This window comes from Nannobrachium achirus (assembly GCF_963921795.1).
Source record: "Nannobrachium achirus genome assembly, chromosome: 18".
Classification (NCBI taxonomy): domain Eukaryota; kingdom Metazoa; phylum Chordata; class Actinopteri; order Myctophiformes; family Myctophidae; genus Nannobrachium; species Nannobrachium achirus.
The window spans coordinates 4972416-4988846 of record NC_137825.1 but is presented as its reverse complement, the minus strand read 5'-3'; the positions used below and the strand labels follow the sequence as shown (position 1 = coordinate 4988846).

General features: G+C 47.9%; 1 protein-coding gene across 1 annotated transcript in view; it reads right to left on the bottom strand.

The window, feature by feature from the left end:
* Positions 1 to 5639: 5639 nt before the first annotated feature.
* The window catches only part of sema4gb (sema domain, immunoglobulin domain (Ig), transmembrane domain (TM) and short cytoplasmic domain, (semaphorin) 4Gb), a gene marked incomplete at both ends in the record, with an annotated part of 131470 nt that continues 120678 nt past the window's right edge, over positions 5640 to 16431 (bottom strand). The window contains 3 exon segments of the mRNA XM_080746989.1: positions 5640 to 5847; positions 7466 to 7740; positions 15620 to 15970. Coding sequence (XP_080603115.1) covers positions 5640 to 5847; positions 7466 to 7740; positions 15620 to 15970 — 834 coding nt within the window.

Here is a 16431-nt window from a genome sequence, read left to right as displayed (position 1 = left end):
AACCTGTGCCCTGCATTTTTCACATCTGCCATTTATAGCGCCACCAGAAGGCCAACTTACAGTATGTAAAACACATTCTTCGATATTACTCCTTCAGATTTTATCCGAAAATCACACAAATCAGTACACAGTATCTCTACAGTGATGTAATTATGACGGATTTGTCAGATATCATATTCTATCTAATTGGCTAACATTGAATTCCAAGGTTTGCAGGATTGCTCCTTTTTGAACAAAATGTCTCAAACGCAGCCTGCTATGTGTGTGAGATTTTGCACACACATTCCCTCTAGGCCAAGTAACAGATACCACCCTTCTCACATTGGCCTGTTATAGCGCCACCAGCGGGTCAATTTTTGCCAAACACATTTTTGGAACAAAATGCTTCAAATCCCGCATGCAGCGTCCGATTGCCGTGAAAGGCCCAAGAACACGTGGCACCCTTTTCACTTTGGCCTATTATAGAGTCACCGCTAGGCCAAAAAAAACCTACCTGACCTGCCGGAGTCCTGTTCGGAAGAACACTGCTTCCAGTTTTTCTTTGATTTGTTCTTTGCTTTCCCTTGATGCTTTTTTGCTTTCCTGCTTTTTCTGCCTTGGCCACTTTATCGCTGCTTGCAGCTATATTTTAGATTGTAATTAGAGAAAAGAAAAAGTGAGTGTTCAAATTTTTTCATTTGCTTCGTTCTATTCTTTTATTGTGTTTACCGTGCAAAAATGTGGGGCATGCGTACGCATGGGGGCATGCGTACAACTGGCTAAATATGTCTTTTTAGACACAATAAGCCAGCAGTTTCTTTATTGCTATTTACAGTAACACTTATAGCCCCCATAAGTCACATCCAAACATGAAAGGTAGAGTTGTATCTTGGGAATGGGCTTATTCTGTGTAAAATAACATATTTATCCACTTGTACGCATGCCCCCAACCACTGACATAAGAATCTCTAAAACCATAGAAAGAAGTAAATGAAATAATTTTAATGATCTTTTATATTCTTTAATTACAATCTAAAATATGAACCCTTGTTGTAAAAAAAAAAAACTAAAGTTGTCCTTTAACTAAATGGCTGTTGGTCCTGTATTTTGCATTTATTGTTGGAAGTGGTAATGGTGTAAATGTCTACAGTGTATGTATTATGTCCTGTTCCTTGTTATGTCAGAGCTGCAACAAAATTCTGTACTGAAACCAAATACCACCAACCTGGTCGTGTGGCAATAAAGGTGTCCTGTATCTTGCAAGCTGTAAAGGTAACATATTTGGACATACAAGGTTTCCATACTGTAGATTTAGAGGCTCTACCTCATTCACACTACAGATATATAGTTGAACGTTTTGCTTGGTAATTCAATGTTATCTCAATGAAAACCAGCTTTAAAGGCTGGATTCCAAGGACAGCCGACATGCCCAGCCTTTAAAGCTGGTTTCCATTGAGATAACATTGAATTACCAAGCAAAACGTTCAACTATATATCTGTAGTGTGAATGAGGCATAAGTGGTTTGAAGCCTGGGACAAGCAGGTCAAAATGCTGTCCATCTGCCTCCGCACGCACGCACACACACACACGCACGCACGCACGCACGCACGCACGGACACAGTGTGCTGCCTTCCTGAATATCACTACCCATTTAGGCCTAGAATTATTGAATGCTTTAACCAGTGCGGCACAGAAACATAGGGTTTTTCAAAAAATCTTAGAAGGATTCAAAAGACACTTATAGAATCAGGTCAAAATTCAAATTTTCACGATTTTTCAAAAATAGCAGATCTACAAGCTTGTATATCTACTGTTTTTCACTGGTTAAAGCATTCAATAATTCTAGGCCTAAATGGGTTAAAGATCTGAATTTAACCCTGAAAGGCTCTTTATTTAACCCTGATGAGAACAGCCGTGCTTGGCTGGAGTCCTGGAGGACACCTGCTGTTCTTAGTCAGTGGTGGAAGAGTAAAAGTACCAATACTTTCTGACTGACAGGTATTTTAAAGTCCTGCATTTAAAATGTCTGGTACACTAACAGCTCTAGAGACAATTATGCTACAGCGTGCACCAATACATGTGTTGTTTCAATCATGTTACAGTGTGCCTTGGAAGGTAGTAGGTTTAGTAAACAGTGTTTGCCATGTCGAGGCTGTTGGGGAGGCAACGCAGCATTGCACTGCATTGCACTGACGTCAGCTAGTTTTCCCAGAGTGAAGGTCCTATGTCCCAGCTCGTCACCGTCACCCGTTTACTCAATCAATAAGTCTGTCCTTGATCTTTTATATGCTTCAATGTCTGAGAGGGACATTTCCTCTTTGAAGCTTTTATTACAGAAATATACATCGTTTTTAATGGAGAGACTTGACACCACCAAGCCAATTACAGATATCTAACATTGAACGCACGTTTGTTTCTAAACCCGGGTGCATGTGTTGCGCGTCGACCCTGAAAACATGGCTCACTTTCAGTCTGACACACATTGGGCCCTAAACCCTAAACCCTTAACTTCTTTGCCTTTTTTGGGGTATTTTGAACAAACAATTTAAAATACTTCAAATAGCCGATCTACATCGACACGTTGTGAGCTTGTAGATCAGCTATTTGAAGAATTTAACCCATTAGGAACGGGTACACATTATTGTGTTTTAACTATTGAAAAATAGCAGATATACAAGCTCACAGCGCGGCTGCGAGCTTGTAAATCTGCTATTTTTGAAAAATCGTGAAAATTCAAATTTTGACCAGATTCTATAACTGTCTTTTGAATCCTTCTAAGATTTTTTGAAAAACTTGTTTCTACGTCAGCAATCTGGCCAGCCATCGTCAAAGAAAAGGTCCTTTTCACTTAACTGGAGCTCAGTTAGTCTGTTCTTGAGAGACTACTATGCCAGTGGTCCTCAAACCTTTTCATGTGAAGGACCCCCAAAATGAAATGTATTTGGCCACGGACCCCCATCTCAAAATATTTAGTTCCAGGGACCACCCAGAAGCAAAATTTGAGTTACAAATGTTCGCTTTAAAAATATATGTATTCAAATATTTGCACAAAAATAGCAGATCTACAAGCTCGCAGCGCAGCACTCGGTGCCGCGCTGTGAGCTTGTATATCTGCTACCTGCCACTCACGTCCGGTACGGTCCAGTCTTCTGTGGTTCCAACAGCGGCCGGTCGATCCCCGCGGCCGGTCGATCCCCGCGGCCACACTCCGTGGTCTCCGCTAATCTCTGCTAATCTCCGCTAATCGCCGTCGATCCGACCACAAACTCCCTCCAATCGGTGGCTTTATGGAGTCAGCACGGGATATCGAGTCGGGGCCTCTGGCCTCCTCAACGCGTCCGTCTTTTTCCCTCTGCCACTCAGCCAGCTGCTAGCAACCGAACACAGGCTTAGAGGGGGAGAAGAATAATCCGTCTTGTCTGGTGATTTTGCAACGGTTATTTCCAATAGCGACAGCTGCAAGTGTCGACGTTGTTGTTGTCTTTATTATTGCTTATTTACACGAGGACGAAGGGAGAGGGTGGCTTAGATTAGAAGTCATAAATGTAACGATGTATCCCAAGCCATCTGTGGCACTTGTGCACTTGTTTCTACAGAAACAGAGCTGTTAACATTTAGGTGTTTGGCTCCAACAACACTCCAGTGCATCCGTGTGAGACTCTCCAGTCTCTAAATATAGGATCTCTCCACCCAGATCTCCAGCTTCAGAGTCTCCAGGCCAGTGTCCCATATACAGTATATATGTGCACCGCGCGACAGGCACATGCACACATCAAAGGGGGCTTGAGCCCCAGCCCTTTTTACCCGTCTGTAAAAAGTGCCCTCTCCAGACCATGAATGCAGTTTTTACTATGGTGAAAGAAATGCCAAATGCCCCCCTCTTTCCATGCCATACCTGAAGGCAGCATTCAAGTGAATTGCCTTGTCCAAACTCTCCTGAACTTGAACGCAGCATCTTATGTTGAAAGAATTGCCCCTCTCTGTGTAGAAATCCATGCCGTTACGCCACATCTCCAGTATTGGCTAAGATTATGCTTAGTTCAGTGTGATATCAAGCACCAAAAATAGCAGACCTCCAAGCTCACACCGCGTCGCAAACACGACTCGGAGGTCTGCTATTTTCACCAAAAGGCTGTTTTAGAAATGTCAGCCCCTGCCTCTCTAACATTCTCTGCACGGCCCTGCTGCGCGAGCCTTCTCTGACCCATCTGAACCAACCTCTCCTTCTTCTTCTATCCTTGTTTTGGGCTAAAAACACTGAGGTAGGACGGTTGCTTCTCTTTTATTTGTCCTTTAGGAAACTTGCAGGGGAAGAGAAAAAAGCTCTATTCTAAAATGTTAAGGAGAACAGTCAGTTGGGAGACCGGCTGTTCGGCGCGATGTTTTCCGTGATATTTCTTTTGTCTGTTTTGTCGAGTAAAAAAAAAAAGACGTTAACGCCGTTATAGTCACGGGGGGCGGTGGAAAGCCTGCGACATGTTAGGTTTGGAGTTAGACGTGACTCACAGCTACTATCATTAACACTTTAACTTTGCCAAATCTAGGATCTTTTTTTATTTTATTGTCGGTTCCCCGCCATCAAAATACCTTACCTTTGCGATTTTATAGAATAATATCCATCCAAAAAAAAAACAGGCGAACCGCAATCCTCTATTTCAAAGGTAGAGTCAGTAGAGTGTGCCTCGTTTTCACCCAAAAACAAACAAGGAAGGAGAGAAAATAGATCCAGGGTCGCAAAAACGAACAGAAAGGAGATCACTTTACGCCATTACCGTGTTCGTCCTCTCAACACTCCAGAGCCGGTACTGTGGTTGCTGTGGCAACGACAGACACCCGCCCGCCCCTCCCCACATGTGCTCCGTCTGGCTCCACAGACAAGAGGATTTGACGAACGCTCGACCGTGGCGTTATTTGCGACTGCTGACGAGTGCTCGTCATTGGCGTGAAAATAGTTAAAAAACAAACAAAAAAAATGACAGTAGCTGTTCATATATGCGGCCTAGGCCTCCTCGCCCCTAGGGGTCAGTCATCATGGGAGGAGGGGGTTGAATAAATAAATACAATAAATTGGGAGAAATCTGAGGCAGAGGCGGGGTGGCGGGGGAGGGACTAGATCCGACGCCTCTCAAAGTGGGCTCCGGCCGGGGACCCCCAGGGGTCCTTGAAGGGGTCCCAGGTTCCTGGGGGGGGGGGGGTCCCCAGATGGATAATGGATAGCTAGGGACCAAATGGACCCTTGTGTGGCTGTAACTCTTGAGTGTGCACAAATGGAACCAAATGAACCCTTACGTGTCCATTTGGTTCCATTTGTACACTCAGTTATGGGGTCCATTATACATCAACTATATAAAAAAAACTAAAAAAATCTTGTGTAAATTTCTGTTTTTTTTTTTTCTTTTTACCACCACAAATCTTATGCATGGGGGTCCTTGGCACAAACGGGTGGGGGTTCCAGAAGGGTGGGGGTTCCAGAGGGGTGGGGGTTCCGCAGCCAAATACACATCGATCTGGGTGTTCCTTGACACGACAAAGACAAGAGAAAAAATATGCCAATGCCATTTTAGTCGCGGGAGTCACAGAAAACTCTGCGTCGTAGCGTCAAGCTTATAGGGGAGGTTCACATATCATACGGCCTACTAGGTAGTCCTCCTCCCGGCCACTAGATGGAGCTCTCGTCGGGCTGCGGGTCCAGTGGCGTGCAGTGCTTCCTCTTCTCCAGGATGCGGTTGAGCTCCTCGGTGAAGGAGTGGTAGAGCGGCGAGCTCCCGCCCAGCTCGCCGTCCGCTGCCTGCGTCAGCAACACGTAGCTGTTACCGTTCATCTTCCTCAGGACGCTGGGCAGCGTCGACGACAGCCCGCCTGTAGGCCTGTTAAATAGAACAAATGTTAGCTAACTGTTTAATAGAGCCTAACAACCACATGAAATGTTAGCTAACTGTTTAATAGAGCCTAACAACCACATGAAATGTTAGCTAACTGTTTAATAGAGCCTAACAACCACATGAAATGTTAGCTAACTGTTTAATAGAGCCTAACAACCACATGAAATGTTAGCTAACTGTTTAATAGAGCCTAACAACCACATGAAATGTTAGCTAACTGTTTAATAGAGCCTAACAACCACATGAAATGTTAGCTAACTGTTTAATAGAGCCTAACAACCACATGAAATGTTAGCTAACTGTTTACTAGGCCTAACGACCACATGAAATGTTAGCTAACTGCCTGTCAACCACATGAAATGTTAGCTAACTAACTGTTTACTAGGCCTATCAACCACATGAAATGTTAGCTAACTGTTTACTAGAGCCTAACAACCACATGAAATGTTAGCTAACTGTTTACTAGGCCTAACGACCACATGAAATGTTAGCTAACTGTTTACTAGGCCTAACGACCACATGAAATGTTAGCTAACTGTTTACTATGCCTATCTACCACATGAAATGTTAGCTAACTGGCACCAAATAGATACATGTGCCGGTTTTGTCAATGTCATTGATATCTTTCATTGAGATTTACATTAGACACAGACTAGTGATAGCTTTCAAAACGATCAGGGAGGCGATAAATCAAGGTTTCTACCACTTTTTGTGGTCACATGTTCAGATACTGGATTCTGATTGGCTTAAAACAGTGGTAAATCAGTCAACAACCTTGAGTTGGCTCATGGACCCAGCCCACTGTTGTGTTGCAGTTGTATAACTAAATAACCTTGCAAGTTACAACTGTGTTTTCTTTCATTTATATGGTAGAAGTTGTACGAGGCAAACCCTGAAACAGTGGTAAATCAGCCAACAACCCACTCCCTCTCATGGTAAATGGCTTACTTCTACCGCGATCTTGCAACATTATGGACGGAACTGAGGTAAGTGTTAGCAATATACAATGATCGCTAGCTCTACTCTTATGTCGTATTCAAATCTTCATGCATTTATTATTTTTTGGTGAATAATTCAGATAAAGTCTTTGCCTCTGATGTACAGTATACAATTGCAAGAGACGGAGAGGTCTCTCTTAAGCCCTTAACAGAGTCTGTGGTGAAGAGCCTATCACCACAAATTTTAGGTGATAAGCTATCCACCTAAAGTGAGAAAACAAGTGGAGGCCATCATAGTCAGTCACGGTGAAGTCCTATTGCTGTGACTGACTGGTCTAGATCGACCAATCAGTGAACACCCCGTGGGCCGATCTGTCTGATAGTAAAAACAGAGAGATGTGTCGGGGTTCGCGGTGGATAGCTCTTCACCACGAGTAATGACGTAATGTTGTAGTTTTATGACTTAAAAAGACTACACTGCGGTGGATAGCTCTTCACCACGAGTAATGACGTAATGTTGTAGTTTTATGACTTAAAAAGACTACACTGCGGTGGATAGCTCTTCACCACGAGTAATGACGCAATGTTGTAGTTTTATGACTTAAAAAGACTACACCGCGGTGGATAGCTTATCACTGCGGTGCCTACTATGATAGGGGCTTTACCCGTTGGCGTACTCTGCGTCGAGCAGCGGGGGCGGCTCCATGACGGGCAGCGGGGGCGCGGGGGGCGGGGTATGGCTGGGGGACCCCTGGTCGTCCAGCATGTGGAAGAAGCCCCCGCCGTCGCCCAGGTCCTCCAGGTTGGGGACGGACGTGGAGCGGGAGCGGGACATGGACATGGACATCTGGCTGCGCCGGCTCTGCCGCCCGTTGCAGTGGCTGGAGATGGTCTTCAGCTCAAACAGAGAGCTGCTCTTACTGTCCAGACCCCCAAGCACCTGTATGTACGGTAAGGGTATACATATTACAGTTAAATATCTTACTGTCCACTGTGTCCAGACCCCCCAGCACCTGTACGTACAGTAAGGGTACAAATATAACAGTTAAATATCTTACTGTCCAGACCCCCCAACACCTGTAGGTACAGTAAGGGTATAAATATAACTGTTAAATATCTTACTGTCCAGGCCTCCTAACACCTGTACATACAGTAAGGGTACAAATATAACAGTTAAATATCTTACTGTCCAGGCCCCCCAACACCTGTAGGTACAGTAACAGTTAAATACTGTCCAGGCCCCCCAACACCTGTAGGTACAGTAACAGTTAAATATCTTACTGTCCAGGCCCCCCAACACCTGTAGGTACAGTAACAGTTAAATATCTTACTGTCCAGGCCCCCCAACACCTGTACGACAGTAAGGGTACAAATATAACAGTTAAATATCTTACTGTCCAGGCCCCCCAACACCTGTACGACAGTAAGGGTACAAATATTACAGTTAAATATCTTACTGTCCAGGCCTCCTAACACCTGTAGGTACAGTAAGGGTACACATATAACAGTTAGATATCTTACTGTCCAGGCCCCCCAGCACCTGCACGTACAGTAAGGGTACAATAGTTCAGGGGTTTAGGCAACCTTAGGTACGGGTGCCAACATTGGCACATGGGAGGGTGATCACTGGCACACTGGCAGAAGTGTGAGAGAGGATTTTTATTTTGAAACATATAGTGTTCTAGTTCTAGTTCTAGTTAGTACTAACTAGAACTGCACTCTGTCAAGGTGCCAACTCGCTCCTTGTGCACAAGTAGGCCTTGTATGTACTAGGGCATTCACCAATAGTTACTTTTAGTATACAAATGATTCGACCTCAAAGTATTCGAATAGTCGAATATTCGACACGAAATATATATACTGTATATATATTGTGGTGGTTCGTTCGGACACCGCCCGCCAGGTAGGCCCTGCATGTCAGAGAAGCGCACCCTGGATGGGAGAGCGAGCCCTAGCAGACCAACACACTGTGTGGGCCAAGTGATTGACGGGCGTTACCTGCCGGCCCACACGCTTCATCAGGCACAAGCGTATGCACCTGTGGGCCCCACCCAACACTGGGGTGCATAAGTACTGAGCTCGCTCTCCCCTTCAGTCTGTGCTGGGAGTCTCTGACAAGCTGATCATGGGCAGACAGGCGGTAAGAGCCACCATATTTCCCTCTCCACCGCATGTTACTGTGTAAAGTGCATTATAGTAATGTTCCTTCTACTCATTACTTCTAGGCATGGACTGGGAGCGGACTGACACTGAGGAGTGTGTACCTGGATCAATGAGGAGCGCAAACCTGACTCACTGTGGAGTGTGTACCTATCACTGGAGAGTGTGTACTCGGCGAGCTGAGGAGAAGGACCTGGAAAAGGAGACCACAGCCTTACCTTCCGGACCCCCGGCGAGCCACCCCTATTCCTATTTTGTTGAGTATATCTCACTTCCCTTAAAACCATACTAGTATCCGGAAATTCTCTGGCCCCAGGCCCATTATACCCCGTGTTCATTTTATTTAGAAGATAGAGAATTAGACGGATTTGTGTAAGAGCGGGCACCTACTCACCTATTACCTGTCACCTGTGGAAAAGAACTATACTCACCTATTACCTATGGGAAAGAAATACTTTACCTGTCACCGGTAGAGAGGAACTATACGCGCCTAGCGCCTGTGGGGAAGAGAGACTATACACTGGAATTATACTGGCCTGTTTCCTGTGGAGGGAAACCCCTTTAAAGTAACTCTTACCTACCCCCCTGGCCCCCCACGAAGAGGAGAAACGACAGCCCCGTCCGGGGAAAACCTTGTGTTGATTTATTAAAAGACAATTTCAGTTATTCACATTTATGTTGTTCATTCATGTTACGTTGCATTACAATGCTGTTGTAAAATAAGAACTGTTCAATAAATGCCCGAGTTGGCAACACTGTCTTTGCTCTCTTGTGCCTTGGTTTGGGTTCAGTCTCCACACATGGTGTGCAGAATACGGGTACTGAACCTCACCTAGACGCAATATGACAACCACACCGGCCCTAGACGCTCTGTTACAGAGCCAGGCCGAATTACAGCAAGCGGTGACTAAATTAATAGAGAAAATCCAAATTGACCAAAACGTTAATCCCACACGTCCGCCTGGAGAAGTGTTAACGAAACTGTCCCCCGATGATGATATTGAAGCCTTCCTGGAGGTGTTCGAGCGCACCGCTGCCCGGGAACGATGGCCCGTCCCCGACTGGGGCAGCATCATCGCTCCTTTCCTCTCAGGAGAAGCCCAACGTGTGTGCCGTGACCTACCCCTGGCAGAGGCCCGTGAATATAGGCGCCTGAAAGCAGCTATCTTGGCTAGTCAAGGTTATAGTATGCCGGCCCGAGCCCAGCGCTTCCATGGGTGGAACATGCAAGCGACGCTGCCGCCTCGGCCCCAAATAGCCGCTCTCCTCCGCCTAACTCATGGGTGGCTGACTACGGCCGGTGACCCGCCACTGATTGAGAGAATTGTCATAGACAAATGTATACGTTCCCTGCCGCCTGATGCCCGCCGCTATGCCTCACAGGTGAGCCCAAATTCCGTGGAGGCCCTGGTTGCGCTCCTGGAAAATCACCAAGTGAGTACAGAGATGATGAGAAGCACAAAGTCAGAGATTCCCAGAGGGACGGGGGAGGCACGTTACAACCGGGACCGCTCGCGGCCTCCGGCTACTCCCCTGTCGCCTACTACTACGAGACGAGCCGCCACAGAGCGGACTGCCCGAAGCCAACCGCAGACATCACGCCGGTGCTACGTCTGTGGGAAAGCGGATCATATCGCATGGTCCTGCCCGGACCGAGACCGGGACGTATCCATGCCATCCGCCACCGCCGCATCCGACGGCCGACGCCCCTGCCTTCACTCCGGGAGCCAGCGGCGGCGCCACTCCAACCTGCCGGTGAGAATTGACGGAGTGGACACCCAGGCTCTTCTCGACTCGGGGAGCGTCGTCACGCTGGTACACGCTGAGCATGCCGGGCGTCCCACCTCCAGCCGTATGCCGGTCAGCTGTGTGCATGGGGATGTGCGCTCCTACCCAACGACGCTGATACGCGTCCAATCCACCAAAGGAGATGTCGAAGTGGAAGCTGGAATTGTACCTAACCTACCGGTCCCCCTGCTCATCGGCACGGACTGTGTGCTGTTTGAGAGACATTGGAACCCGGGGGGCAGAGGACCGCCGCGGCCGCGAAGAAGAAAGATCCGGCCGGGCCCCCGTTGGAGGAACTCATTGCCCGCGTGCCCGGTCTTCCGCGCCGAATCAGAGGGACCAGAGAGCGAACCCTCTCCAGACGAGGAGCTGCAGGGAGATGCACCCGAGGCGGAGGAAGCGCCGCGGGGCACCTCGTCAGAAGAGCCAGAGCCGGTGGCGTGGCCTGACTTCCCCGAAGAGGAGGATGAGAGCTCTCCGCTCAGAGGGGACTTCGCCACACAACAGTGGAACGATCCGAACCTGGAAAATGCTCGGAGGAACGTCAGCGCGATTGATGGGAAACTATGTGAAGGGGTGAGTGAATTAATTTCCCCCTATTTCTTTGTGCGGAGGGATTTACTGTATAGAGGGTGGCGGAACAACACTGGGGACGTGATAGAACAGCTGCTCGTGCCAAAAGAATATGTCACCAGAGTATTGTATTTGGCCCACACGCACCAGCTGGGGGCGCACCTGGGCGTGAAGAAAACCACCGATCGCATCAATGCACGGTTTTATTGGCCAGGCATAAAACGAGCAGTAGAGGACTTTTGCAAAGGCTGCGGTGTATGCCAGCTCACCGCACCCCGTCCTTTCCAACGTAACCCTCTCATACCTATGCCTATCATTTCCACCCCATTCAGCCGCATTGGTATGGATATAGTCGGCCCCCTCCCCAAATCGGCTCGGGGACACAAATATATATTGGTAATACTAGACTATGCAACTCGGTACCCCGAGGCAATACCCCTGAGAGCCGCTACAGCCAGGGCGGTGGCGCACGAGCTCTTCATGCTATTCAGCCGGGTCGGAATAGCCGATGCCATTTTATCGGATCAAGGCACATGTTTCATGTCTCGCGTCATCACCGAACTCTATAAATGGCTTAAAATAGATAAAATAAAGACCTCTATCTTTCACCCGCAATCGGACGGATTAGTGGAACGCTTTAATAAAAGTTTAAAGCAGATGTTAAAAAAGTTGATAGATATAGATGGCAAAGATTGGGATCGCTTGATTCCGCTGGTGTTGTTCGCCATACGGGAGGTGCCTCAAGCGTCTACGGGGTACTCCCCGTTTGAATTGCTATATGGACGGCAGCCACGGGGGCTGTTGGATATAGCAAAGGAAACATGGGAAAGCCAACCTTCCCCACATCGTTCTGTCATTGACCATGTTGAACAATTACAGGAGAGAGCCAAGAAGATCTGGCCGCTCGTTCGTGAACACATGGAACAAGCGCAGCGCGCCCAGTGCAGGGTGTACAACCGAGGCGCCACGCTGCGGAGCTTTGAGGTGGGCGAAAAAGTGCTGGTGCTCATTCCCACGAGCGAATGTAAATTTCTCGCAAAATGGCAAGGGCCATACGAAATTATGGAGAAACTGGGCCCGGTCAACTACCGCGTGCGCCAAATAGGGCGGCGGAAAACTATGCAAATTTACCATATTAATCTGCTGAAAAAGTGGCACGTTGTGCCTCCTGTCGCTCTCCCGGCCCTACTAACCACTCTCTCCTCTCAGAACCCGCCTCCAGTCCCTATTGGAGAGGAACTGTCCCCAGCTCAGGCGCAAGATATACGTGAGCTTCTGAGCAGGAATGCGGACCGGTTCTCAGAACTGCCGGGCCGTACCCACGCTATTGCGCACGACATCCAAACAACCCCGGGGAAAATAGTGAGACAACGTCCGTACCGTATCCCAGAGGCCCGGCGAGGAGCCGTAAAAGAGGAGGTAACAAATATGCTACAACTGGGAATTATAGAGGAGTCACACAGTGCCTGGTCGAGTCCCATTGTGCTGGTCCCCAAGCCGGACGGCACAATCCGGTTCTGCAATGATTTCCGTAAATTAAATGAGATTTCAAATTTTGATGCTTACCCCATGCCCCGGGTAGATGAATTAATCGAGCGGCTGGGCCCCGCTCGATTTGTAAGCACCCTCGATTTGACAAAAGGCTATTGGCAAGTGCCCCTTACAAAAGAAACCAAAGAGAAAACAGCCTTCTCTACCCCTGAAGGGCTGTTCCAATATACTGTCTTACCGTTCGGGGTACACGGTGCCCCCGCAACATTTCAGAGACTCATGGACCGGGTATTAAGGCCCCATCATCTCTATGCCGCCGCATATTTAGATGACATTGTGATCCACAGCAGCACCTGGGAGAATCACCTCCATCACATCGAAGCAGTCCTGGGAGCTCTTCGACGAGCGGGTCTGACCGCCAACGCCAAGAAGTGCCGAATAGGTCTGTATGAGGCCGAATATTTGGGTTTCACTATTGGGCGCGGGTGCGTAAAACCCCAATTACGCAAAGTGGAGCGTATACGCGATTGGCCCAAACCCGTCAGCAAGAAGCAGTTAAAGTCATTCTTGGGAATCATGTCCTACTATAACAAGTTCATAAATAACTATGCTACCCTTGCAGCTCCCTTGTACGAGATGACCCGACAAAGTCGGCCCAATATGCTGCGCTGGACAGAGGAGACCGAGGCCGTGTTCCGAGGCCTCAAACTGAAGCTCTGCGATGAGCCGGTCCTAAAAACCCCGGAATTCGGTAAGAATTTTCTACTCCACACCGACGCCTCGAACACAGGCCTCGGGGCCGTGCTCTCGCAAGTCATTGATGACGAAGAGCACCCAATAGTCTTCATTAGCAGAAAGCTCTTAAAGCATGAGCTTAATTATGCAACGATAGAGAAAGAGGCTCTTGCTATTAAGTGGGCCATACACCACCTACGCTATTATTTGTGGGGAAGGCGTTTCACTCTCATAACGGACCACGCACCATTGAAATGGATGGCTAAAAGTAAGGACACTAATAAGAGAATAACACGTTGGTTTCTGGAGTTGCAGGATTACAACTTTGAGGTGGAGCATAAACCAGGGAAGGATATTCCCCATGCCGATGCCCTGTCCAGGCTCTATGAGGAAGAGCGGCAAGTTTGCGAACCAGTAGCAAACTTAAGGGGGGGGATGTGTGGTGGTTCGTTCGGACACCGCCCGCCAGGTAGGCCCTGCATGTCAGAGAAGCGCACCCTGGATGGGAGAGCGAGCCCTAGCAGACCAACACACTGTGTGGGCCAAGTGATTGACGGGCGTTACCTGCCGGCCCACACGCTTCATCAGGCACAAGCGTATGCACCTGTGGGCCCCACCCAACACTGGGGTGCATAAGTACTGAGCTCGCTCTCCCCTTCAGTCTGTGCTGGGAGTCTCTGACAAGCTGATCATGGGCAGACAGGCGGTAAGAGCCACCATATTTCCCTCTCCACCGCATGTTACTGTGTAAAGTGCATTATAGTAATGTTCCTTCTACTCATTACTTCTAGGCATGGACTGGGAGCGGACTGACACTGAGGAGTGTGTACCTGGATCAATGAGGAGCGCAAACCTGACTCACTGTGGAGTGTGTACCTATCACTGGAGAGTGTGTACTCGGCGAGCTGAGGAGAAGGACCTGGAAAAGGAGACCACAGCCTTACCTTCCGGACCCCCGGCGAGCCACCCCTATTCCTATTTTGTTGAGTATATCTCACTTCCCTTAAAACCATACTAGTATCCGGAAATTCTCTGGCCCCAGGCCCATTATACCCCGTGTTCATTTTATTTAGAAGATAGAGAATTAGACGGATTTGTGTAAGAGCGGGCACCTACTCACCTATTACCTGTCACCTGTGGAAAAGAACTATACTCACCTATTACCTATGGGAAAGAAATACTTTACCTGTCACCGGTAGAGAGGAACTATACGCGCCTAGCGCCTGTGGGGAAGAGAGACTATACACTGGAATTATACTTGCCTGTTTCCTGTGGAGGGAAACCCCTTTAAAGTAACTCTTACCTACCCCCCTGGCCCCCCACGAAGAGGAGAAACGACAGCCCCGTCCGGGGAAAACCTTGTGTTGATTTATTAAAAGACAATTTCAGTTATTCACATTTATGTTGTTCATTCATGTTACGTTGCATTACAATGCTGTTGTAAAATAAGAACTGTTCAATAAATGCCCGAGTTGGCAACACTGTCTTTGCTCTCTTGTGCCTTGGTTTGGGTTCAGTCTCCACAATATATATATATATATATATATATATATATATTTTTTTTTTTTCATCCAATAAAAACAAGCAATTCTCGGTCTAAAGTGACAGTTGCATTAGCTGGCTCTTCCTCCATCATGACATGGAGTTTGCCGACTGGCCGCTGTTTTTCCCACTGGTGATTAATTCGTTCCGGGAGACGAAACGTGACGCATGACATCAGTATAGAGTATTAACACATTCATCCACCAGGGGCACTGACAACTCATTCTTATGACTTCCTATCTAGCAAAGCTGTATAAACCATGAAGATTTCTTTTTTTTCCCTTTTTTTTCAGAGAGCAAAAAAAAAAAAAAAAGATAAGCGAATATTCGACTTCGGTGAACAACGTCAAATAGTGACTTTGATATTCTAATATTCTAATATTCTGTGAATGCCCTTTTATGTACCACTGGCATCACCACTGGCATCATATCACCAATGACATCACCACTGGCATCATATCACCAATGACATCACCACTGGCATAACCAGAAATGCTGGACTAAAAGACCCATCATGCATCGCTCCTTACCTGCATGCCCTGCTGGGAGAACTTGGGGGGCCGCAGGACCCCCCCGCCGCGCCCCCCCCGGCCGCCGCTGCAGAAGGTGACGTAGAGCAGCACCACGGTCAGCACCAGACACAGACCCCCCAGCACCGCCACCAGCGAGATGTACACCACCTCCATGTGGCGGTAGGACAGCAGACCCCCCAGAGCCCCCTCCCCGGGGGGGAGGGGGGAGGGGGCGGGGCTGGGAGGAGCACCACCCTCGTCCCAGGAGGAGGAGAAGGGGGAGGTGGAGGAGGAGGTGGGGGGAGGAGGAGGGGCGGTGGGCTCCGCCGTCAGGGTGGGGTCCACGGGGAAGGAGGGGTCCGTGTGCACCTGGTGGAAGAACAAACACATTTTCTACTTAACTCATTTGCTGCCATTTAACAATACCTTCGTACTCTCATATGCCCCTGTCTCCATAGACTTCCATGTAATTCATAGTGCACGGATCATGCACACCCATGCCTAGATAATGCACCATGTGTGTCCACATTGCTCACAGCTTTCAAACAAAAAAATCCAAATGGAAATCGTGTTACCATAGCGCACAGATGGCTGTTTCCAATGTTTTTTCATGTAAACACTGGCGGATAAGCAGGGATACTGCCTGGCAACGGATACGTCTATTTCAATGTTTTTTTTTTTTTCGAAAGCTGTCATCGAGTCTACACGTCTACTAGATGAGTCGCGCACAGATCGTGCACGATGCGTGCGCGTGCCCACATTAAAAGGTAAGGACAATTTGGCAGGAAAACAGTTCAGCCTATGTTTAAAATAGCAGCAAATGAGTTAAA